General features: G+C 42.8%; 2 protein-coding genes across 4 annotated transcripts in view; both read left to right on the plus strand.

Moving 5' to 3' along the window:
- On the plus strand, positions 1–16991 carry tsen54.L (tRNA splicing endonuclease subunit 54 L homeolog; the record flags this gene model as incomplete). The annotated part of the gene is given in 11 exon segments (NM_001093228.1): positions 1–244; positions 1018–1182; positions 8819–8882; positions 9269–9352; positions 9667–9765; positions 10239–10291; positions 10654–10740; positions 13443–14101; positions 14562–14622; positions 14866–14988; positions 16722–16991. Coding segments are annotated over 11 exon segments (1554 nt in total). The 3' UTR covers positions 16873–16991.
- Positions 16992–22129: 5138 nt separating this feature from the next.
- llgl2.L (LLGL2, scribble cell polarity complex component L homeolog) overlaps positions 22130–27203 on the plus strand; it is a 29073-nt gene continuing 23999 nt past the window's right edge. Inside the window, exon 1 of one of the 3 annotated variants that reach the window (XM_018234501.2) lies at positions 22130–22289. The gene's annotated coding sequence lies outside the window, so the exon portion shown is untranslated. 3 annotated transcript variants of the gene reach the window in all.

Here is a 27203-nt window from a genome sequence, read left to right on the forward strand (position 1 = left end):
CGTGTCCCACGTGGGATGGATGGAAATGCCCTGAGTGCGCACATTTCCGCGCTGGGTTGAGCTTTTGAGTCCCGGTAGTTGGGGCTGTCATTTCCCACGCTGTCCCCGCCTGGGAGAAAGCGACTAATCGCTGCTTGCTGGCACTCCTCTTGGCTTGCTTTAGCTACGTGTCACCTGCCTGGGGTGTACGTTATATTCACAATTGGCTCGGATGCCGCGCACAGACAACTTTCACGATGCTCAGGTGAGAACGGAGACGGGAAACCGTTTAGGCCGCAGAAGCCGGGGACTTTCCTGAAAGCCGACACCGCGCCTGGTGCCTGATTCCTCGCATACTCGAGCCGCGCGTTAGCAGGCAGCCCCTGAGCTCCACGTACGGGCATTGAGTTTCCCTAGACTGAGGATGAATACGGGGCTTGTTGCAGATTCCTTCCATGTGCTGTCACAGTAGAACTTTATTATAGTCCTGTGTATATACATTATTTGGCTTTATGTTAAATATACAGACTCAGTCCAGTAACTGAAATAGCTGCATCTCTACTCCTCAATTGGTGCAAAGACTGAATTCATCCACTCTGCAGCAATGCTCCCTGTGTCATAGGGTTAAAGGGGAATTTCTCTAGGGTTTACATAATAAAAATCTACATTATTCATTTGTTTTCTGTGCTTGTAAAGTCATTTAACATCTGGTAATCTTGCTGTATCAGTCACGAGTGGAAAGCCCATCTGATGATCAAAAATTTGGATGTAACTAGGGTTGCCACCTTTTCTGGAAAAAATACCGGCCTATATATATTTATCTTTTTCCCTATTAATAACATTGGAATCAACCATCATTTTTACTGGACAGGCCAGTAAAATACCGGCCAGGTGGCAACCCTAAGCTTATTGGGTTCCAGGTTTAAAACTTTATTAACTTGGGTGTTAATATTTGTATTACCAGTGCCTTTGTAAAGTAGCAATGTCTATCAAATAAAGTGTAGTGAGAATCATGTTTGTATTCTGCATTATTTACAGTCCGAAGGAACTGCTTGCTGCGCGGAACCGTGAGAAGAGCCTCCCTCAGCTTTCTCATGGCCAAAAGGACTTTATAGCAGATGGCTTGGAAATTCAGAAGGAGAAGCTGCAGGTGTGCCTTGCTGAGCAGTGGGAGCTGCTAAAAGAGGAGCGTGTGGAGCGATTGTAAGTGTTTCGGGATGCCTTTTAAGTGGAGGGAGAAGGGATGTTCAGGGTGGCTGTGGGTAGGTTTGCCACCTGGCTGGTATTTTAAGAAGCTCAAAGCTGGTGCACTCAAAAACACGTATAGCGAATAAAAAAACACTTTTTTGTATAAAAGAGACCTGTAAGTGCGGTTTGTTTGTATGTGTATGTGTGTGTGTGTATATATATATATATATATATATATATATATATATATATATATATATATATATATATATATATTTGTGACAATGAGCAGACTGTACCTAAACCCCACTGCACTCTTTTTTTTAAAGGTAAATTTTATAAAATCTTACAGCAACAATCAGACAAAATGCAATACAGTGTCTGGTAGAATGGTGTTGGCTTGATGTCAGGTCTTATACAGACAAGAGGATACTGTCACTGAAAGCTGTAGTTGTCAATATACACATAGCTATAGTTAGTGGTATAGAACAGGTCACATCAAGTTTAAGAGAATGGGTTATATATCCAGAGAGTCATGATTACACCAGTCCACAACAAGTCAAACTTCTTCTTGTGTGCCCCTTCATTTCATAGGTTAATTTAATAAGGGGAAAAGCTCCATCCAGCAACTGTTTCCAGAAGGTTAAAGGACTATCCCATCCAGTGCATAATTACCACTTTTTTAGCATATAAAATGATCATGCGTAGCCAAACGCTGTCCATATTGGTGAGTAGTACATCATCTATTACCCCTAACAAGCTGACCACTGGGTCCACTATCTGTGGCATGCTGTAAGGCCCGAGGGCCCCGAGGTAGTAAGGACCAAGGAGGAGGTAACAAAGTCCGAGTTCGCAGTACAGAAGGAGTAGGCAATAGAATAGTCATAAACAGGCAGTAGAATCAGTTCAGGCAGACGAGGTTCAAATACGAGAGTTCAGGCAAGGTCGGTACACAAGATAATCAACAAGAAACACACCCAGGAATCAGCAAGCGAAAACCTATAATTGGGCACTGAGGAGACTCTGAAGCTGCTTTAAATAGGCCTGGGTTTGGCGCCAATTTTGGACGCACTGACGTCATGACGCGGGCGCCGACGCACTGACGCCAGCGTCCTGACGCCGACGCACATTCTGACGCCGGCGTCCGTTCCGACGCCGGCGACCAATCCGAGGGCGTAAAGACGCCGATGTCATAGTGCTGCGACCAGCAGGATCCAGGAGGCCGCCATCTTGGCCGCCATCTTGGGGAGGATTATCGGTTTCCATTACAGTACCCCACTCCTTAGGGGGGGCCTCAGGACCACCTGGGCTGGAAGTGAATTGTCGATGAAATTTTTGGACCAAGAGAGGAGCATGGACATCGGAGCTTCTTACCCATGAGCACTCCTCAGGACCGAATCCCTTCCATTCAATGAGGTACTGCAAGGTGCCTCTAGAAATCCGAGAGTCCAAAATCTTCTTTACTTCGAACTCTCGATGCCCATCCACAATGACAGGAGCTGGGGAGGAAGAAGAAGAAGAAACTGCAGGTTTAAGCAAAGAAACATGGAAGGCATTGGGGATCCGCATCTCAGGAGGAAGTTGCAACCGCACAGCCACAGGATTGATGATCTCGGTGATAGGGAAGGGACCAATAAACTTGGGACCGAGTTTAGGTGAAGGAACTTTGAGGCGAATATTGCGAGTAGACAGCCAGACCTTGTCACCGGGAACATACAGAGGGGAAGAAACTCTTCTCTTGTCAGCAAACTTCTTCTGTGCAAGAGAACTCTTCTCCAAGTTGACAATAGTAGCCTGCCAGATGGCCGACATGTGGGCAGCTTGATCGTTGGCGGCAGGAACATTTGTGAGCAGTAGATCTTGAGGAAAAGCCAAGGGGTTAAGACCATAAACACAAAAAAAAGGAGACTTTTCAGAAGAAGAGTGCATGGCATTATTATGTGCAAATTCGGCCCAAGGAAGGAGATCAGCCCAATCATCCTGAAACAGGGATACATGACACCGGAGGAACTGTTCAAGAGCCTGGTTAACTCTTTCTGCCGCTCCATTAGACTGGGGATGATATGAAGAAGAAAACTGAAGGGAAATATTAAGGGCTTTACAAAGGGACCTCCAAAACTTAGAAACAAATTGGGACCCACGGTCAGAGACAATCTCAGCAGGAAAACCATGGAGACGAAAAATATGTTTAATAAATAATGAAGAAAGTTCTGGAGCTGAAGGAAGTTTCCGAAGAGGAATAAAGTGTGCCATCTTACTAAATCTGTCAATCACCACCCAGATGACAGTGTAGCCAGAGGAAGCAGGAAGATCCACGATGAAATCCATTGCCAAATGGGTCCAAGGGCGGGATGGAACAGGCAAAGGTAAAAGTAGGCCTTTAGGAGGAGAATGTCCTGACTTGGATACAGCACAAGTGGAGCAGGAAGAAACAAAGTCTCTAACATCTTTTCTTAAAGAAGGCCACCAGACGAGACGAGATAAAAGTTCAGTCGTTTTTTTAATTCCAGGATGACCGGCCTGCTTCGAACTGTGAGATTGGACCAGAATGGAATGACGAAGCTCAGGAGGAACAAAGGCTACGCCTACAGGAGTTTCCACAGGAGCAGAAGATTGAATAGACAAAAGATGAGAAGCAAGGGAAGGAAACAGGGCGGCAATGATCTTTGTAGGAGGCACAATGGATTCTGGGTCTTCAGAGATGGGATTTTCAGGGATAAAACTTCTGGAAAGAGCATCCGCTTTCTTGTTTCTTGAACCAGGACGAAAAGTTAAGATGAAGTTAAAACGTGAGAAGAACAGTGCCCATCTGGCTTGTCGGGGATTGAGGCGCTTAAGGGTCTGGATATACTTGTGGTCGGTGAAGATGGTTACAGGGACCGATGACCCTTCAAGTAAGTGTCTCCACTCTTCTAGAGCAAGTTTGACAGCCAGTAACTCACGGTTCCCTACGTCATAATTTCTTTCGGAGGAGGAAAATTTTTTGGAAAAGAAGGCACACGGATGCAGTTTACCATCAGAAGAGGATCTTTGGGATAATATTGCTCCTGCTCCGATATCCGAGGCATCCACTTCGATGAAGAAAGGTTGGAGAGGTTCAGGGTGCCTAAGGATTGGGGCAGACGAAAAGGATTCTTTAAGAGTCTTGAAAGCTTCCAAGGCTAGAGGAGACCAATGCTGAGGTTTACCCCCTTTACGTATAAGAGCAAGAATTGGAGCAATCTTTGATGAAAAACCTTTAATGAATTGTCTATAATAGTTTGCAAAGCCGATGAATTTTTGAACAGCCTTGACACTGGTGGGAAGAGGCCAATCTTGAATTGCTGAAACCTTGGCTGGATCCATCTTGAAGCCTTGTTGGGAAATGATGTATCCTAGGAAAGAAATGGATGATACTTCAAAGGAACATTTCTCCAACTTGGCAAACAGATTGTTTTTTCGTAGACGGGAAAGAACTTCTTGAACCTGATGACGATGTTCTTGGAGGTTTTTGGAAAAAATAAGAATATCGTCCAAATAAACGACCACATATTGCCCCAACAGATCCCGGAAGATATCATTAACGAATTCTTGAAAGACCACAGGAGCATTGCAAAGGCCGAAGGGCATAACCAAGTACTCATAATGCCCGTCACGAGTATTGAATGCGGTCTTCCATTCGTCTCCTTCTCTGATCCGGATAAGATTGTAGGCCCCACGCAGATCTAATTTCGTGAAGAGGCTTGCACCCTTGAGCTGGTCGAACAATTAAGAGATGAGAGGAAGAGGGTAACGATTTTTCACCGTGATTTTGTTTAAACCCCTGTAGTCAATGCAGGGCCGCAAACCGCCATCTTTCTTTTCCACAAAGAAGAATCCAGCCCCGGCCGGAGAGGAAGATGGACGAATGAACCCCCTTTGGAGATTCTCCTGGATGTATTCCTTCATAGCAGAGGTTTCGGAAGGAGAAAGCGGGTAGGTGCGGCCCCTAGGAGGCATGGATCCAGGAAGCAGTTCAACAGGACAATCATAGGGACGATGAGGAGGTAAGGTTTCAGCAGACTTCTTGTTGAAAACATCAGAGAAGGCTTGGTAAACTGGAGGTAAAGAAGAATTCGGGGTCACAGAAGAGACTTTGATAAGAGATTTGACAGGCAGACAGTTCTGTTGACAAAAAGAACTCCAGCGGGAGATCTGAGCTGAAGACCAATCAATGACTGGATTGTGAATACTCAGCCAGGGTAGACCAAGCACAATGGGAGTTGAAGGGCAATCAATTAAGAGAAGACAGTCTTTCAAGATGCATCGTTCCCACAGTGAGAGAAAGTTCCAGGGTAGACTGTGAAATAACAGCAGAAGATAATGGACGATCATCAATGGCTAGAACTCAAAGGGGAACAGCCAAGGGTTGACGAGGAATGGAATGTCTTCCAGCAAAATCTTTGTCCATGAAATTCCCTGCTGCGCCAGAATCGAGGAAAGCTTGGGAAGAAATCTTTTGGGTTCCAAACCGGATCTGTACTGGAAAAAGGAAACGTAGAGTAGAAGAATGGGGAGAAGGACCAATTCCACCCAGGTAAGTCTCCCCAAACATACCTAGGTGTTGGCGTTTCCCGGCTTCACAGGGCATTCATAGGCGAAGTGGGCCTTGCCCCCACAATAGGCAAAAGGCAAAGACCAGCAGCCCTTCTCCGAAGCTTCTCCTGTTCAGAAAGGCGAGCCCGTCCTATCTGCATCGGTTCTTCAGCCGGAGGAGAAGAAATTGCAGGAGCCGCAGGAGAAGAAGGAGAGGGTGGGTGAGAAGCCAAACTGGAAAGAAATGGCCTCTGAAAGCGAGGAGCCAATACTGGTTGAAATCTCTGGAATTTCCTTGCCCGCTCTCGATCAACTTGATGCTCCCTCTGTCGGGTATCCACTTTCACTGCCAAGGCAACGAGGTCTTCCCAGCGTGGAGGCATTTCACGGGACACCAGATCGTCCTTTATGCGCATTGCCAGACCATTATAGAAGGCAGCATGATAGCTATCGTTGTTCCACGAAGTCTCAGCCACCAGGGTACGGAATTCGATGGCATACTCAGGAACTGTACGAGTGCCTTGCTGTAACTGGAACAAGCGAGCAGAAGCAGAAGTGGATCTGGGGATACCTGGGGATACCTGGGGAATCGAACACCGTGCGAAGGTCACGGATGAAGGCCTTGGCGTCGTCAATGACCGGATCCTCCTTCTCCCAGAGAGGAGAAGCCCACTCCAGAGCTTTCCCTTGCTGGCGGGTGATGATATAGCCCACCTTCGCTCGCTCCGAGACAAACTGACCTGGAAGCAGGGTGAACTGGATCTCACACTGATTGATGAAACCACGGCATGATTCCGGATCACCGCTGTACAGAGGAGGTGCAGGGATGCGAGGTTCGGAAATCTGGAGCGGAGTAGCTGGAATAGGCGGATGAGCTGGAACCCCTGGAGACAAGGCAGACAATTTCTCCAGGATTGCTTCTAATGCCTGGCCGAAGTGGGTTTGTTGGGCTTCGTAGGACTGCATGCGAGAAGCCAAACCACAAACGGCTCTGCCAACATCCGTAGGAACTTGAGGCTCCTCAGAAGGGTCCATGGCCCAATTATAATTTAAGGCCCGAGGGCCCCGAGGTAGTAAGGACCAAGGAGGAGGTAACAAAGTCCGAGTTCGCAGTACAGAAGGAGTAGGCAATAGAATAGTCGTAAACAGGCAGTAGAATCAGTTCAGGCAGACGAGGTTCAAATACGAGAGTTCAGGCAAGGTCGGTACACAAGATAATCAACAAGAAACACACCCAGGAATCAGCAAGCGAAAACCTATAATTGGGCACTGAGGAGACTCTGAAGCTGCTTTAAATAGGCCTGGGTTTGGCGCCAATTTTGGACGCACTGACGTCATGACGTGGATGCACTGACGCCAGCGTCCTGACGCCGACGCACATTCTGACGCCGTCGTCCGTTCCGACGCCGGCGACCAATCCGAGGGCGTAAAGACGCCGATGTCATAGTGCTGCGACCAGCAGGATCCAGGAGGCCGCCATCTTGGACGCCATCTTGGGGAGGATTATCGGTTTCCATTACACATGCCAACTCATCTGCTAGGGTCTCCATTGTTTTAGACCAAAACAGGGCCAGGCCATATGCCTTAGGAAATTTGCATCATGGGCAGAGGTCATCCTGCCTCCTACTGAATTTCATCAACTTAAAGGGAGTTATGTAGGTTTGGTGGAGGAATTTGTACTGTATATTTGTACTGTATAAGTCTATCTTCTATCAATATGCGATGCTTTAAAGAATGGCTTGGATGATTTCTTGGACAAGCATAACTTCCAACACTTTTGTGATACTTAAATCTATATTTAGTATAAATATGGGTCTATATAATTTATGTGATGGTATGGAGAGGTCAGTATGTGTATGTATGGATGCTGGAGGGGTTGGTTGGTTTGAGTTTCAGAGCCATAGCCCATGTTTTGTGAGGAGTCATTAGGGTGTTTGGCAAGTTGGCCATGTCTGAGGGGTGGTGCCTGTAGGGCTAAGTGCCTAGGCCTTCTATTAATTGGATGATGGATGCTTAGAAGAAAAACACCAATGTAGATAGTTAATTGGGGAGGGTAGGTAGTAATAGTAGAAGTATGGAAAGACCAGTTCCCCTTGCGCAGAGTGTTGTTTGCCCAAATAAATGGAGTTATGATTTTATGGGTTTTTTTTATAAAAAAAAGAAAAGTCAAGGAATAATGAATGTTATACCAATTTAATAATTTTTACTTTTCCCCATAGTGGTAGCTTGGCCCAGTTCTTAAGAGTTTGAGACAAGGAGTCAATTATGGGTCTAGATTGAGTTGAATTTTTTTAGGGGAACTAGTAAAAGAATTACCCTTCTCTTCCCTTTGTTTTTGTTGGGTTGCCTTAAAACTACAGATAATCTATCCTTCCCAGAATTTGGATTTGTTTTGTGCATATTAATATAAACCGCCATCAGAACCAAGAGTTTATTTTATTAAGTCCAGTTTATTTCCTTGTTATACCTACTTCTTGTCAAACCAGAATAGCAATAAGCAAATAATACATCAGTTCATACAAGAGACAGTGGGATTAGTATGGAAAGGCTTAGTTAGTTGTATTAAAAGAGGGCAGTGCTCTTGAACCAAATCCAGTGTATTATATTCAGAACTAAAAACATTTCATGCACAAAATGCACCAGGCATGTATTTTGGCTTAAATCTACGTATTAAATGTTAATGTCACAATCCAGCAGTTGAGCTGTGATGTAGGTGGTACCCCTTTATTTCTTTTGTGATCGGCATTGGAATGAAGACTTACTGGGCATGCATCTATTAAGGAGGCTAGAGGATCTGCCTAGGGCAGTGCCAGGTTTAATGTAAAATGTTGCTTTTTGTGCCGAAATCCACAGAGTGGGTGCAGGAAGAACAGTGGGGGAGCAGATTCTCGGCCTGCGTTTTCACCATCATCTGGCTCTAGCCTTTGAGTTGTTGTTCAAGGATATCTCTTCCCTTTTTTGCCCTTTCAGAAGAGATGAAATCAATGTAAGCCCTGAAGTATTATGTACATTATTCACATTTTTCTTACAGAGGCCATGCCAAGTGTCTTGTATCAGTTCTAGACAAGTCTCCTCAGCTGCCTTTTTTGTTTTTTAGGGGCAGTCTGGTGAAAAGTGTATGGAGACCAAAGGAAGATTTGGTGGAGCTGACATCACCTGCAGTACGTTGTGGTTAGGTGAAGCTGTAAAGGGACATTATATGCTGAACGTTTATGGTCTTAGAAAACAACATGGGTAGTGGCATATAGGGCTTTTTTTTTTTTTTTTTTTTGTTAATGGTAACTCACTACAGATCTCTTCCCGCATGAATGGAAAACGTCAGGGACTACCTGTTCATGTGGTCATCACCCCATGTATTCTTTGTGCAGGGTAAACTGTTATGTAAACCAGTCATGTGAATGAGAAACTGTTCTTGGCAGGTAACCACAATAAAACAGAGTGCTAGACATCTGGGCACAAGTTATTGTATGTCCTTCAATGCCCAGACTGGCCAAGGTTCTTCTTTGTTCTGCAGATATGAGTTTCTAACGATCTCTTGTGTGTACAGGGCAAGTTCTGGCAGACAATGGGTTTTACATACCAAGGGAAGCAATGCCTTTTGCCCGAGGAAGCTGTCTACCTGTTGGAATGTGTAAGTACCATCTGGAATCCCGCATAATCCCTTGCCCTTGTTGTTTAAGGGAATTGTAATCTTTAATTACAATTAATTAATTAATTTTTATTTTATCTATCAACATGAGCCTTTAAATACATTTGATTGGGTCATTGAAAATGACACACCTGCTCTTTAAAATTTGTATCATTGATAAAGTGATTAACTGCAATAACCCTATGACTCGCTGATTCTTTGTCCCTCATATATGGTGATGTGGGGTTTACCTTGTGTATGCCCCTTGGTTGCTTTCGTACACCTATATAATTTCTTCATCATTATTTTGTTTGTAGGGTGCTGTCCAGATATTTTACCGTGATTCACCACTATCAGTCCAGGAGGCTTATGAGAGATTGCTTGGCAACCAAAAGTTCCCTGTCTTGCACTATCAGGTTTGTGCAAACATAAATAAAACTTTCTCCCATACCCAGTTATAAGTTGTTAGATCCTGCATAGATCCTCTGGCAGGACAAAGAAATCATTTTATTTTTTTAAATACCTTTGTAGAGGCTGTTACAGGACTTTCACACTAAATAAACCTGGCCATACACTAGACCAATTTCTTGATGATCTGTGCATGCAGTCATTTTATATATAGGTCTGCATAACCAATGTGATCTGATTAATGGCTTGTAAAGATTGGATGCTTAACTCTATACAGAAGACCCCATTACTAATAATCACATGACAACTGACCAGGGGTCTGGGTTCAGCCCACTCAGATAAATTAAACAAGGTTAGCATACTTGATAATGGTACTGCAACCAATTTGATTTATCTTGAATATAAGCATTTTTTTGGTGGGGTTAATGCAATTGTCAAAGACGGGTCATGGGGGCTTAAATTCATTCTTGCATCTTTTCAGGTTTATAGTCATTTGAAGAGGCTGGGGTACATCGTGACTCGGTTTGATCCAAGGTGAGATTTTCTGAGCAGTTCTGTTGTTCTAGTTCTATCATCTTCTTATGCTATGTTCTCCCTCTCTATTGGGCTATATCTTGCATTTTCTGCTTTATACTCTATTATTTAAGTTGGTAACCTATTGAGTAACCCGCATATACATTTTTTTTTTTTTTTTTTTTAAAGTATTTATTTTTAATTTTCAAAACTTAGGGGGTACAGAAGAGAAGGGAGGGGGTTGTCCGGTCCGCACATACATTTTGAACCTCTGGGACCCCTATACCACCTGGCTTCTCAGCAGTCACATGGTCTGCTCCCCCATTCCCTTATTTTCTCTCTCACTTTTCACTACTATTCCTCTTATTTTTATATTCTTACAGTTCTGTTCAGTCTCCCTACCATAGGCAACTAAATCTGGAGAGCTTTATTAGACCTCAGCGGAAGCGCAAGCGAAGCACCAGCCCGGGGTGAGTAAATGATTAATGTGGGTGAGTTTTACCCTAACATTTTAACACGAAATTCAGTTATCTCTATCTGGGGACATTGAGTATGTTTCATGTAATGTGTACTCATTTAGTGAGACCATTGAATGAGTGGATCTGTAAAGGAGTGCTTCAGCTTTAAGTTAACTTTTAGTATGTTTTGGACATTATATATATATATATATATATCTATATATCTATATATCTATATATCTATATATCTATATATATATATCTATATATATCTATATATATCTATATATATCTATATATATATATATATATATATATATATATATATATATATATATATATATATATAGTTTTTTTTAAAATCTTTTGCCTTTCTCTTCTGACTCTTTCCAGCTTTTACATGGGGGTCAGTGACCCCATCTTAAAAACAATTGCTATGTAAAGCTACAAATATATTATTGTTACTTTTTATTATTAATCTTTCTACTCAAGTCCTCTCATATTCATATTCCAGTCTCTTATTAAAATCAAAGCATGGTTGCTAGGGTAATTTGGACCCTAGCAACAGGTTGCTGAAATTGCATTGGAAAGCTGCTGAATAAAAAGCTAAATAACTCCAAAAAAAATAATAAAAAATAAAAACCAATTGCAAATTGTCTCAGAATATCACTCTCTACATCATACCAAAAGTTAACTCAAAGCTGAACTACCCCTTTAAGGCAACTGCATGGTCAGCTATTAGATCACGTGTGGCACATGACTTATTACAATTCATAGATGATGTAATAATTTTGCTTTCTGCTATTTTTTTTATATATTGTACAAGTATCAGCCGTAACACAAACATCTTTGTGGCAGCAACCCATATAGTTGGAATGTCGATGAAATTTACCTGGCTCATTAGTGAATTAAGAACAAAAGACTCAGTATAGTTTTATCATCAGACCATCTGGGTCATGGGAACATGGAATTTGACAGGCAGAATGGTTGGCCTTGAATGAATCAGTCTCTGAAATGTATGTTAGGAGAAGAAGGAGAAGCCATTCAATCAAGTGTGCATTGCTAATGACCCATTAAAGGCATACTGAATTTTAACAAAATATTCTGCTGTTTCAACCCATGGCACGACATCCAGGGGAAGGCACTATTTATTCTTTTGAAATCACCAGATTTTTGGAGCTGGAGCCTATAAACCTAAACCTGGCTTCTTAGGAATTGTGGCTGTTGCATACTCCCATAGAGAACAGAAATCAACACCCTTATTTTGGAGCTGATTTTCAGTTTCCCATAAAGCTGGCCATAGACGATCGGACTTTCCCATCTCCCGACCCGCCACTAACCATTCAGATCAAAGTCTTACCAGTCAGATTAGTTAAAGACAGCAATCCCTGACAGCAATCGTACGATATCTATGTCCAACCAAAGCTAGTGACAGTCTCCCACTGAAAATCGTACGATCAGCAATACATGCAGAGATATTATCGGCAGCCAACAGAACATTTTCTAACCTGTCAGATCGACCAAACGACCGATCTCCGCCGGATGAAAAATGTCGGGACTCTCCACACACGGTTCGAAAATCATACGAATCCTCGATCTTTGCGTCTATGGCCAGCTTTAGACTCAATCAAATATTTGCTTTCATCCTCTACTGATGAAAACTAGCTGATCATTGGTTCCTTTGGGTAACATCCAATGGTAGAATTTAGCACTTACAGTATTTTAGTAAACCAGACCCATGATACAGTCCATTGAGGATTCAGTCCTAAAAGATCAGAGGGACTATAGCCCCAAATGTAGGGCAATTTGCGATGCCTAGTATATCTGTTCCTAGGGCTGACATAGAGATTCTGCATCCCTTTAAGCAATCATGTTTGGGTCACAGTAGCAAATGAATGAATGAACGATCCTTGACATTTGGAAGTGAAAGCACCATTCATATATTTTCATTAGTGATGTGCGGGTTGATAAAGTTTCAACCTGCACCCGACCCTAACCCGACGCTGTATGCCCCACACTGCTGAAAAAATTGAAATGCCAATACCTGCATCAAAAGTGGGGTGTTCCCAGGTTTATTGAAGTGCTCAAGACACGCAGGTCATGATCAAACTTTTCAGGACAACTGCACTTCCCCAAAACATAGATTTTTTGCACATATAAATAGACGCTGCCTTATTTGGAAGTGGGTCACAATTAGGTCAGGAAGGCCGGCAGGGGCAGCAGGAAGAGCTTGGCTGGAACCTGCCCAACCTGCGTGCTTCGGGCTGGCCCGCGCATCACTAATTTAAATATATGTATAGTTTGTTTGAAAATGTGGCACCATTTCTATAAGACGTGATCTTTCAATTTTAATATACCTATGATTTTCCTGGCAGAGCTTATGGCAGGCAGTTGTTTATTACCCTTTATTAATATAGCACTGACATATTCCACGGTGCTGTATAGAGATTATACATCATTCACATCAGTCCCTGCCCCATCAAATCCTGTTCACACAGGATTGTATGTTTTTGGAGTTTGCGAGGAAAGCCATGCAAGTATGGGGAGAACATACAAACCCCTTGTAGACTGTAGTGGAATCAAACCCAGGACCCCGGCACTTCAGGCAGCATTGCTCCACATTGCTTACACAACAGATAAAAGATGGCAGATAAATAGGCTTCAATAGAAAACAACATAACTTATTTGCAATTCATTTCTATGTTGACTTCTAGATTAGAAAACCGAATGAAGCCAGACACAGCGAGAGGAATGAAGAAAGAGGAAAACCACAATGGTGCAGTTCCAAGTGATCATTCCTCAGCAGATAAGTCTGTTGTGTGTTCTTCAGAACTTGCTGTAAGTGAGCAGGATACTGGGGGACTAACCAGTAGCCAGTTAATGAGTGGAGATCACCATGATACACAGCTACCACATAATGATTCCCAAGCCAATGACGGTTGGAATTCTGAAGCTTCCAATGTGTCATTGAGCTCAGCAAAGCCTAAGCTGCAGAAGACTTTCCACTGGGACTTCTCTAAAATTTGTCTTCCCAATTGTGGCTCTGACCATCCCTGTATTCAGTTACCTGCACCAGAACCCTCATTGCTTCCTGAAAATTTAGCCGGTCGAGAGGTGGATATATCGTGTTGGGTGAGCAAGCTGAACAGGCGGCTGGAAAAGTTATCCAGGAGAGAGCGAGAGCAGATTGAGTGGGAACGCAAGTACAAGAGCAGCGTCAACAACGACCCCAAGGTGCAAAAATGTACCAACTGGAAGGAGTACAAGGAGCTCCTTCTGGAAAGAGGCCGTTCCCAAAAACAAAAGAGGCCTCCGCACCTTTGGGAAAGTACAGTTACTCCTCTACTAAAGCCAGGACCCAGCAACACTACAGGTGAATCTTTAGCCTCTGACATGTATGATGATGTATCTCTTCAACTGAATAGTGCCCCCTTTGTAACAATGCAATTTAAATATTATTTACACCAACTCACTGATCTTGTCCTGTTCTAAAGTCTATACATGTATCTCTAACCCATTTTTGGGTCATCCACTCTGAAGCAATGGTTCCACAATGTGGATCTTTATACTCTCAGTCCCGTTGTTCCACATATAGACTACACAATAAAATACCCTAATTGTGCTGACTGAACTACTAACCTTGTTGCCTAAATGATCAAGTCGGTGGGTTTCAGCCCACAAACAAGCAACATGACTATGCTGAATAACAGCAATAAGATGTGGGGCAATACATTTTCTTTGTCTATAAAGTGCTGAGCTTTAACACATAGTTTTATACAATGTGTTGGCTGGTATCTTGACTCTACATTAAAATTTAATTTCTCCCTCTGCAGCTTCTGTCCTTGAGCAGATCAGTGTGATGGAACAGTCATTCCTATTGGACGACTATGAGAGGTGAATATATGCGCACATTTAACAACCTGCTGCCATTGCTAAATGAGTTAAAGTAGCCACAAGCAAGAGAGGCAAGCAAACCTCATAACCTTTTAAAGGAGTGGTTCACCTTTAAGTTAACCTTTAGTATGTTATAGAATGACCAATGCTAAGAACATTTTGCACTACAGGAGTTTGAATAACTCAGTCAGAAATGAATGAATCTCTCTCTCTCTCTCTCTCTCTCTCTCTCTCTCTCTCTAGCTGGCCACAGAGCTATAAAAAGGCAGTGCCACAGATTATCTTCAATGTTCATCAGGCCGACGGAGCTTCAGAGTTCAAGAAATCCAAACCAGGGAAGCCATGTACACGGATGTGTGTACGTAGGTAAGGGAAACATGCACACATCTAGTACATAACCTTCCTTCAAAAATCATTAGTGGAAGGCTTGGGGTAAATGCTCATTTGCTTTCAGAATTATCCCAATAAGCCCAGCCTGAAGACCAATTAGAATTTGTTTCAGCTCATGCTTAGGGAAATAGGGGGATCCTGAGTCACAACCAGCAGTGCAAAAATAGAATGGGATTATTAAATATCCTTCAAACCACTGAATATTTGTTGTTGATGTATACTGGAAAGTTTTTTTAGAATTCTATTATATTTCATTGTTTCATTTAGTAATTATGTGGCATATATATATTATACTTCGAGAAAGAGAAAAATTGCCAGCAAACGGTTTGCCTTTAAAAATAATTATTACAAAATTAGTTGTTCGTAGCACACTTTGGCCAAAATATGTAAGCTTACGTGCCATATCAAGCCCCCTCATTGTACGTGAGTCCTACACTATTTGTGAGCATTCTAAGTTTGTCGTGCATTTAAAGGGCATGTAAAGGCAAAAGAGTCCGATTTTTACTTTCTTTAATGAAAAAAAAAAATCTATCTCCAATATACTTTAATTAAAAAATGTGTACAGTTTTTATAAGAAACTTGACTATGCAGTGAAATTCTCCCTTCATTTACTGCTGTGGATAAGACTTGTCAGACGGTCCCTAACTGCTGGGCAGGGAAACAATCATACTTATGAACAGCAGGGGGAGCCCCCACCTTACTTCCCAGCCATGCAGAACTCAAGCAGTTTTGTTTGTTTCTCTGTAGAGCAGTCGGCGACTGTGTAGAGATTTGTATTGGATTTTATTTTGGCTTTCCATCCCCTTTACCATTACCAACTTCAGCTGCAGGGACAAAGATCATGAATCCAGATTTAAACAGATAAACTGGAATTCTATTTATAGGATTATTTTGAGGCAGCCACTGGTTCTGCAGAGTTGGAGAAAGTTTGTATTAAACAATACAAAAACTATAAAATCCACATTAGATTACATGACAACACAGGACCCAGTGCAGTCTGTATATTCTGATTATTTATCAGTCTTGCTGTATCGGCTTCTGGCAGATATTATTTGACTTGTGCTGTTTTGATAATTTATGACGATCCTTGAGCTTAACCTCCGAACTGAAGCCCAGACCACACTGAGCATGTGCATGGTCTTGGTCTTGCAAAGATGTATAACAAAGTTACAAGATGATGACCCCATGTTGCCAACTTTCAAAGCATAAATCATTTGTTTGATTAGGCTTGTGGTGCAGTAAGTTTATGTTTAGTATACAAAATACAGCATTTCTAGCCTTATTCTATTTTAGACTTTACTTCCCCTTTAAAATCAAGTCCCCCACAATCAATGTGACTTAGTAGTAAGACCATTGTACATTTATCCTTAGCTCAGGAGCTCTAGGGAGAAAGAGCTTTTACGTCCCAGCCAATTAACATACTATAAATAATTCCCTGTTTTAACGGGAACCTGTCACCGAAAAAAAATATTTCAAATCCTATTTTATCATGTTAGTCAAGCAAAATGAAATTTAATTACACTGTAAAAATTATTTGGATCTTGTTTCATAATTATAGTAAGCAGGCAGGAGCCATTTTGTGGACAGGTCTGCTTTAAAGGCTGAATGGCAGCTATAGGCAATATTTAGCTACAATTTGTAAATGAAAAATGACAGCTCTTGCGATTTTTTTTTCTGTGTTTATCTTATATATTATACTGTCTGTCTAGTTTTGCTGATCAGGTTCCCTCCCTTTGGACCGTGAAGATGCTGGCCTACCAGAGCGGGGACATCCCACTGATATTTGCCATCGTAGACAATGGAGAAGTTGCCTTTTACTCTTTCAAGGAATTTGACCTCCCTGTGGATGTGTACCCCTAAGGGTGGGGAACAGGGAGATTCCAATAATATCTTTATTTAAACCTGCTTCCTGAATTCTCTGGAGCATTGCCTTTAATAAGGGATTTTAGATGTTCTGCAGCCTTGGACAATTAAAAAAATAATAACAAATGGCTTGCTTCAAGAGAAGAGTCAATTCTATTTTCCATGAGAATATAAAGCATTTATTTTATGAAATATTGGGAGAAAGGGAGCAAATATGTATCTTATAAATAAAATGGGCCTAAACAGTCCTACATACCATACCGCTTCCAAGGAATTTTTGTTTTGATTCATTGTCAACTGCACTTGGTCACTGCAGTGTTTTCCTCCAGGTGTTGTTGGATCTTAAATACATCTTGCAGCATCCCACCAACAAACAAAAGAGGCATGTTTACTAACAGTGGAGATAAATATCTGGAGAGATTTCAGGAGATGTTGTCCATAACAACCAATCAGATCTTTGCTTTTTTTTTCCCTAACCTATAGATGGCTGTTTTAATCGAATTGCTGATTGGTTGCCATGAGCAACATTTCCAGAAATCTCTCCAGATATTTAACACCAATGTTAGTAAACATGCCCCAAAGGCTGTCATGGGATAGGTAGGATGCTGTAAGTTGTAGAACACTATTTAAAGGGGGCAGGTAGCTACCCCTGACTTCAAGTCTGCTTCCTGATGCAAAGTCATATGGCTCCTCTAGGTCTGGAACAATGGAATACAGTTATTTAAGGCTAAGTGGGCAAATATTGCAGGATTACCCACAAAGGTGTTTCAGCTCAATAATGTACCCATGGACAAAGCCAGGTCTGTATAAAATGGGTTTGCTGAGATGAGCGACAGCTATTATAGCAACAGTGGGGGGATGCCATTCCACTACTTAATCAGTAGTGAGGTACCATATGAAACATGACAGGGATGCTGGGAATTATATTTTATCTATAGCTAGGTTAGTTATCCCTGATAGTGTATCAAGACTTTAATAATCTCTTCAGTCACTGGTTCACATGGGCCAATGCATGAATTACTGAGCACTTGGCCGACTCTGATATATCAGGCAAAAGTCTTCCAATTTCCTTCTTGACCCAAAAAGGTAATCGTACGACTTCAAGGATAAAATATCACTGCAAAATAATTAAAATTTATATATAACCAGCTGATGGACTCAGTGGTGCCATAGATATTTGAGGCTACTTCTTTAAAATTACAGAATAATTTGACTTGTCAGCTACTTGGGCTACTTTGCTATACTACTCAGGAATAAAGGTTTTGTGCTTATGTGCCGTGATACTACTGCAGCCTGGGGATTGTCCGGTACCTGCAGTTTCTGAGTTTGACTATGTGCCAATTTTTGCTACCTGCTGATATTTGAAAAATAAAAATTTTAAATAAAAAAAAAAAAAAAAATTACAGAATAATTTGAAAATACAGTCAAAATACTGAGAAATACTGCTGAGAATGCTTCAATAGTATAGAATGGAATGCTGCAAAACTAGGGAATGCTGCAATTTTATTGGTCATCTAGGTAGGTACCCAGGGTTGGCTGGTAAACCGTTTAGGTTTACCACCAAATAAACACAATAACCAAGCTGATCCATGAAAACCACTAGGTGAATGTTTTCTCGGCAATACACTGCTGAGTAGTTCTCTGATGCTATAGAATTATGAAATATTGTTGCTTTATATGGCATGCTTGTAATTTTTGGATAAACTGAAGCTGCGTACTTTTGAGAACCTCTAGGTACATATTTTATTACATTTCTTTGTACAATATAGAATCCTGAAATCTGATTGGTCAGACAGATTAGCGGCCATTGCAGGTGATGGACCAATGTTTTGTCAACAAAAATAAAGTCATTAACCTCTCTTCAGATAGACAGGAGTCCTTGAAACCGCGCCGGGCCAACCCAGACAGACGCCCTAGGCGAGTGCGCAAAACAAAGATATGCATTAGAATGAGAGATTGCACACGTCAGCCAGAGCAGGCACCGGACTAGGGGGTGGGAGAGGCAGAGAAGATGCATGCCTGGCACCCCTCCAGCTTTGCGCCCTAGGCACGTGCCTACTCTGCCAACCCCTAGTTCCGGCCCTGCCTTGAAAAGTTTTACACCTTCTCCCCCTCCTGTGCCTGCATCTGATGTATACACGTAGTGGGTGGTGGGTAGTTGTCTGTAGGGGTTGTTCACCTTCCAAACACGTTTTCAGTTCAGTTGTTTTCAGATTCTAACAGCTGCATGTAATAAAATTCAGGGATTCTGCTCAGCAGGGACAAAGATGAATAATGTATCAACTAAATCATCAAGTATCAATGTAGAACAGTTTACAGAGTCAACAACCTCAACCCCCCAGAGCTGCTAAAACAGTCACACATAGAAAATAATTGGAAAAAGTATTTATTATGGTGAACTACTTGAAACCAACTGAACTGAAAAAAAGTGTTGGAAGGTAAAGAACCCCTTTAACAACAAATGAAAGCCAAATATTTCAAAGTTTCCTCTGTATACAACTACTGCATTAAAGCTGCAGGCATTAGTTATACATGCCTACTGTAAATTATAAGGATATGAGAAGTCACTGAGTAGTTCTGTGACCATATAAAGACACAAGGCTGCAGGCTGAGTTATACAGGGAACTCTGATACTCAGTATCACTCATATATTATTAGGGATAATGTACCCCCCTACTGTAAATTATAAGGATATTAGAAGTCACTGAGTAGTTCTGTGACCATATAAAACCACAAGGCTGCAGGCTGAGTTATACAGGGAACTCGGAGTATCACTCATGTATTATAAGGGATAATGTACCCCCTACTGTAAATTATAAGGATATTATAAGTCACAAGGCCGCCAATACAAATCACAGGGGCCCCAAACAACAAACTTTTTTTGGGCCCCAAGCCTAGGGTTGCCACCTTTTCCCCAAAAAAATTCCGGCTGGTGGGGGCGGGTACAAAAAGGGGGCGTGGTGTGACATCAAAGGGGCGGGTTTATGCTGAAAAGGGGCAGGGCTACGGCGCGGCCAGGAAAAGAACCGAACGACAAGGTAAGTTTACAGGGGATTGGGGGCTGTCCGAGGGGGTCTTTTTAAGTTTTTACATATTTACCGGCAGCTACATTGCCGGTAAATTTGTAATACCGGCCCCGGCCTTGGCAGGTGTTTTACCGGCTAGGCCGGTAAAATACCGGCCGGTGGCAACCCTACCCAAGCCCCACCCCAGATCCAGCCACACCACAGTTAAAAGACCACACAGACATCAGCACTAAAAACGATAACCCCCCCACACGTTATAAAAAGCCATTGATGGCGAGGGTCCCCTTATAAGTAAAATAAAAATCGTGGCGCCTAGGCCCCCCATAAAAGTTTTTTTAAAAAAAATATTGGTGGTCAGGACCCCCCTACAAGTTAAAAAAAAAAATTAGTCACCAGGGCCCCCTATAAGTTAAACTAAAACATTGGCACCAGGGCGCCCCATAAAAGTCTTTTAAAAACAAAAATATTGGGGCCAGGGCCCCCCATAAAAGGTTTTAAAAAATCATTGGTGGTCAGGGCCCACCATAAAAGTTTTTTTTTTTAAAAAAAACATTGGCATCAGGGCCCCCCTTTACAAGTTAAAAAGAAACAGGGCTCCGGAGAATTTTTTTTTTTAAATTGGTGGCAGGGGCCTATAGAGTATTAAAATAATACATTGGTGGCTAGGGGTTTAATAATAAAAAAAAAAAACACATTGGTGTTCAGTTGTACTGAACTCGTGGCTTCAGGACTTCAACTTCGGCTCCTTTTGTGGCTTCAGGTCTTTTTGCTGCTGGGGGACTTCAACTTCGGCTCCTATTGTGAATTTGGTCTTTTCGTGGCTTCCGGACTTCAAATTTGGCTCCTTTTGTGGCTTTGGGTCTTTTCACAGCTTCGGAACTTCAACTTCGGCTCCTTTCATAGCTTTGGGTCTTTTTGCGGCTTCGGTACTTCAGCTTTGGCTCCTTTCGTGGCTTCGGGAGGGGGCGGGGCTTGGGGCCCAGCTGCATGGCCTGCACCCGGGCCCCGCTCCCCCAAATTACGTTACTGACTTTGGCTGTTTCAGAACTTCAACTCTTCAGTGGTTCAGGACTTCGGCAGGTGAGGCACGGCTTTGGCGCTGTCAAGGGGGGCCCAGCTATTTCGAAAAGTGCAGCACAGCTAGGCCCCCCTTTAGGCCCGGGTCTGGTACAACAGTACCCCCTCTGCCCCCCTAATGGCGGCCCTGAGTAGTCACTTGGGGGACCATATAAAGGCAAAAAGCTGCAGGCTGAGTTATATAGGGACCTCTGAGTATCACTCATGTTTTATAAGGGATAATGTACCCCCTACTGTAAATTATAAGGATATTAGAAGTCACTGAGGAGTTCTGTGACCATATAAAGGCACAAGGCTGCAGGCTGAGTTATACAGGGAACTCTGAGTATCACTCATGTATTATAAGGGATAATGTACCCCCTACTGTAAATTATAAGGATATTAGAAGTCACTGAGGAGTTCTGTGACCATATAAAGGCACAAGGCTGCAGGCTGAGTTATACAGGGAACTCTGAGTATCACTCATGTTTTATAAGGGATAATGTACCCCCTACTGTAAATTATAAGGATATTAGAAGTCACTGAGGGGTTCTGTGACCATATAAAGGCACAAGGCTGCAGGCTGAGTTATACAGGGAACTCTGAGTATCACTCATGTTTTATAAGGGATAATGTACCCCCTACTGTAAATTATAAGGATATTAGAAGTCACTGAGGGGTTCTGTGACCATATAAAGGCACAAGGCTGCAGGCTGAGTTATACAGGGAACTCTGAGTATCACTCGTGTTTTATAAGGGATAATGTACCCCCTACTGTAAATTATAAAAGCCTGAGGGGTTCTGTGACCATATGAAGGCACAAGCCTGAGTTATACAGGGAATTCTGAAGAAAAATATGATATATATATATTGGTATCAATTAAAACGCATTCGTTTCAGTGATCCACCTTACAGCGATTGCTATACGTTTCATAAAAAGGGAGTGCTATGTATACACATATGACACCTTACCTCCCTATTACCTGTCCATTTCCCAATCAAGGACTATTTAAACAGAGCGCGGAATGTTACGGGCGGGTCTGTGCTGAAAGACAGGTGTGCCAGGTATGCGGAGTGATCAGGGGACGAGCGCTGAGGCGGCTTATACATTATTCATAGGGACGGGGCGTGGTTTGGAAGCTGGTTTGTCACGTGGCAATATAGGCGCTGCCTGCTTGGTGAGGGCCTACCGCTGATTTGTCATTCATCCCAAAGGCGTCAGGAATATTTAATTAGCCGGCCCTCCCAGGTGGAGGGAACCAGGAAGCTCTTGCGGCCCTAGTGCCTCCCGCGGGACACGGTGCCAGGGAATTACCGGACAAAATAGAGCAGGTGAGGATACTGGTGGCGGGTTGATGGGGTCGGGCTCGGAGTCTATAGAATTCTGTCAATGCAAAGCGAAAGGACGTAGGAGAGAGTCTTGTCTTGCAGTGTTTTGCCCTCACCGCCAGGGGGTGTAAACGGGTGCACCTGGCAGCTAGTGAGGCGGGATGTGCAGTGGTGTCACTACAGGCAGAGCTCAGAGAGCATTGTGGGTACAACAGGTGCATATGCCAACAGGTGGGTGGGACTACAGGTGTGCGTGGTGAGGGGCCGCTGGGTGCAGGTGTGTATAGGGGCAGCAGTGGTACCGACGTGTAAAAGTGTTCGGGAGACAGACTGGCTGCTGTCCCCATTGATGCACAGTCCTTGTACGGGTACCTGTATAGGCCTGAAGGTGCACTTCATGGGGAAGCTGGTGTGTGAGCCCATAGGTGGCTGATCAGGTTGGCATATCTCTGGGTGCTGATGGGGGAAGGTATGTGGGCATACAGGTGGGCATACAGGTGCTACTGGGGCAGGTGTGTGGCAATTCAGTTGTGATCAGAAGGCAGGTGTATGAGCATCTAAGTGCTTGTGGTGGGAATGCAAGTGTATGGGCATGCATGTGTTAATGGTGGGTGCGCAGATGTGTGGGCATGCAGGTGTTAATGGTGGGCAGGTGGGTGGGCATGCATGTGCACAATGTGGGGGAAGGTGTGTGTCAGTCTATGGGTAAAAATGTGATGGCACAGCTGTACATTCTGTGTGTGTCTGTGTAGAAGGGTATCAGGCCAATTGAGTTGTAGGTGTACTTGTCTGTATGACTGGGCAGTTTTTATATAAGGGGTGTAAACACAGTGAATGGATTTGTTGTAGGGCAATTTAGTGCTACAAGCGTTTGTTACTAAAGACTGTTAAACTGGGAGTGTTGTTGGTGTTTGGTAGGTGGAAGCAGCAGTGGGTAGGATTTGTGTGATGTAGAGGGGTGAGTGTGTCCAGGATGTGCGAGTGTTTCGGTGTGCACTGGCCACTGTGGCAAATGTTATGTGACGGGGCAGCTCCTTTGTCTCATGTGCTGCTCTGTTAACACATTGGTGAGATCTGCTCAGTCTGTTCAACTGAGAAAAGCAAATAGTATAATGGCTGGAACTGATCATGTGTTGTTGCTTCCTGATGCTTTGGAGGTAGCTCATAACAAGGGTCTGATGCCGTGTGACAGATGTATGAGCCAGGGGACCCTGTGTATAATGTTTACAGTAGTCTTTAAACTCACGTAAAGTTCTCCATCCACTTTTTGTTGTGGTAGTGTAAAAACATGATAAGCATACATACATTAGGAGTGCATGGACTGGATACATGTTAGCCAGGCATCAAATCATCCCTAAAAGATTTAGCCAGCACCCCAATTGTATGAAAGCTGCAATTTGCATATTCAGATATTAGCAAAAATGCATTACTTGTTTTAAATTCACCAGTGCTTTTAGGGGATGTGATTTTACAATTTGGGGTTGGCTCTGCTAAGCACTTGCTTTTTTTTAAACATGGGTTCCCAGATGTTGCCAAAACACAACTCCCAGTTTGCGGTAAACTCTGATTGTAGGTGAAGGAATGCCGGGAGTTGAAGTCCAGCAGCATCCAGGTACCAAAGGTTAAGAAACGGGTCGCTAAACACTAAGGATTCAGCCTGTGATATGTGCCTAGGATTTATTGATGTGCTTCGTGATTTAGAACAAAACTCAACCTGCACCCAACCCCATCTCTGTGCATAACGCTCATTTCTGGATCCAAGACAGAGAATGTTCAGGAGCAGCAGAGTTTACTTCTCACGTCTGACCCACACTGAATCCGAAATAGTCAAGCTAATTTCAACCCAAACCTACCCACGTGTCACTACTAGGATTCATTGGATTGAATCCTGGTTTCGATGCATCACCAATATGTTAAAGGATGAGTCAAGTCATATTTACTGGGAGGTGCCAGTCGTTAGGCAGGCAGCACCCTCTGGAGCACCCTCCATCCCTATCAGAGTCGCACACTAGGGTCACTTTCAATGGGAGCCAATTAACCTACCTGTATGTATTTGGAATGTGGGAGGAAACCAGAGCACCCGTTGGAAACCAACCCAGACGGGGAAAACGTACCCACTCCTTGCAGATAGGGGCACGTGCCAGCCAGTGCTCTGTTTGCTTATAGGACAGGTAGGAATAGTGTATGTACAAGAGTAAGAGTAGAAAAGGAGAAATAAATGTAAAGACAATTGATTTCATTGTGTAGTGACTCCACAGGCTATTCACTCCTTATCTCATAAGCAAGTCGGGGTTAGAAGTTATAATGTAACTATCTGTACAGTACTTTCCAGTTTTATCCTGTGAGACACTTGTTGCATGTTGTGAAGGAAACTAATAACATTGTTACTGACATCTAGCAAGTTGTTGTTGTTATATAATCGAAGATTAACTGTCTGGCTTCTTGGATTTCTGTGAGTGCTGGGGCTGTTGGGAGTTGTAGTTAAGAAGGGATTTTTTTTTTGCGTAATAGGTTACTGGGCACATGAAGCCTTATTTACTTGTGTGTGTTTATATCTGTGAAGGCAGCCATAATTGCTCTGACAAGGGAATCTAATCTCTTTCCTCATTGCCTGATTTAACTCTTACACCCTCACCCCCCCCCCCATGATTGATACCTGAATAGATATTGATTGGTGAGTAAATTGTACTAATGTGGCTGTACATGGGGGTGATCGAACACTGGGGTTTTGGCCCATGTATGGGGCTAGGGTTGCCACCTGACCGGTAAAAATGATGCTTGATGCCAATGTTATTAATAGGAAAAAACGTCAAGAATATAGGATATATAGCCGCTATTTTTTTACAGAAATGTGGCAACCCTATAGGGGGCCCATCAATGGACCTGCCTGACCTATATCTTCAGAAAGTTTGAAAATCCTGTTGGATTGATGCATCATCACCCCAGTGTATTATACTATCGTTGGCCCTGGCAAATGACCCCTATTTGGCCCTGCATGTAGACTGTCATCTCTTATTAGTGAGGCCTTTTTGTTTTTTTTGGTTTTTATTATTATTTACAAAGCCTGGTGGGGCAACCTGCAGGCGGGATGCCGGGGCCTGCCAGTCTCCGATGTAGTCTTTATTATGACATTAAAAAATGCTGGGTTGCTTAGATTAGTCCACCCCAGCAAACAGATGGCAAACTGGATATCAACAGGAAGTAGAAGGTTAATTGAAAACAACCTAAAAAAGGTTAAAACTGCTGAAAGCTCCACATGGCACTGAAGTGTATTTTTAAGCTGAAATTCCCCTGCTAAGCTGACTATCCTTTGAAGTGGGAGACTGAACGTCTTTTCTTTCCTGCAGTGTTGGGTGGTACCAGGCAGAGGGTCTCAAAATCAAACATTATTTGCAGGTTGGTCACTGGAAAGGAAGTTCCTTGGGGGATGTTGCTGAGCTATTTTCTGTTTTTTTAAGTTTTCCTATAATTACAGCCTTAAAAGAAAGGTTCTGACTTAAAGATGCATGTTTGTTTTGAGTAAGCCAGTTGTAACCCAATCCTGGGATTTATTAGGGCACACCCCTTTTCCACTCCACTTACAAGGATGGTCCTAAAAATTCTGATTAGTTTGTGAGTATAGAAAGCAGAAAAGAAAGAAAAAAAACTCAAAATGCGATTACTTTTTTTGATTTCTTTTTACAATTAACTCTTTAGGGTTCATGCACATGGGCAGATTCAGGGAGATTTAGTCGCCTGGCGACTAATCGCCTCTTCTTCGGGGCAACAATCTCCCCGAACTGCCTTCCCCCTGCATGCCATCTGCTATAAAGAGAAAACGCCAGCGCCAATGCACTCGTGGCGCTTCGGTTTCCGAAGTTGCCTCACGAGGAAACTTCGGGCGACGTCGGAAATGCATTGGCACTGGCATTTTCTCATTATAGAAGGGGGAAGGCAGTTCGCCCTGCGAAAGAGGCGATTAGTCGCCAGGCGACTAAATCTACCCAAATCTGCTTGTGTGCTTGAACCCTAGACAAGCTTCCACATGAAATGCCGTCTCTGTGGTTCTTTGTTCGTGTAGAAATCAACCATATGCAGGTTTTTTATTTATTTATTTATTTTTGGCTACAGAAGGGCAATCCTGTCAACCTCAGTGGAATTGTCTGCTCTCTTGTTAAAGGCCAAATTGACCCACTTTGAAATAATTGTGTGGGGGCAGGGTCGGTGATAGAGGACATTTGTATTTGGTATCATTGTGAGAAACAAAGGGCAGCACTCTCTTTGGTTTCTTTATAAATATCAGGAACAAAAGAGGTCATTTAACAGTTTGGCGAGGGTATAAATGTCAGGGCTGAGAAAGGTGATATTATGTAGATAAGCTCGTTTTTGGTACTACTCTAAAGGCCTGTAGGTGGTTATGTGTGGTTAAGAGCATATTGTTTGTAAGGAAGCACGTGTGATCAATATACGTGGGATAAAATATGCTGGGTAAAGTAGAGGGACGCTTGGTATGTGTGGGATGGAATAGTTTCTATAGAATGGAAGGACAGAATAGTAAGTATACATTTTGTGGCCACACCCCCTAAATACTATGTCCATTTTACAAAATTTGGCCGCTTATGGGAAGTTTGAACACATTTCTGGGTGTTTAGAGCCATATTTATGTGTTATTACAGTTGTGCTAAGCTGCAAGTATAATTTCTCCCAAGAGACCTGATTATCTTAAATAGATACATTAGTAACTATTAAAGATAAGCAAAGAAACAATTCTATCAAAGTGCAGATGCTTAGAATTCTGGGTTCTCTGCCAAAAAATCTCTTATTTAATTAAGTTTCAAAAACGTTGTATCTTTTTTCTGGCGACAGTGCAGGAAGGTAAATGTGTGACATTTCAGTAACAATCCAGGACTGCGGGCTAAGATGTCAAAATCGGGACTG

The sequence above is a fragment of the Xenopus laevis genome, chromosome 9_10L, assembly GCF_017654675.1.
Source record: "Xenopus laevis strain J_2021 chromosome 9_10L, Xenopus_laevis_v10.1, whole genome shotgun sequence".
NCBI classification, from domain to species: domain Eukaryota; kingdom Metazoa; phylum Chordata; class Amphibia; order Anura; family Pipidae; genus Xenopus; species Xenopus laevis.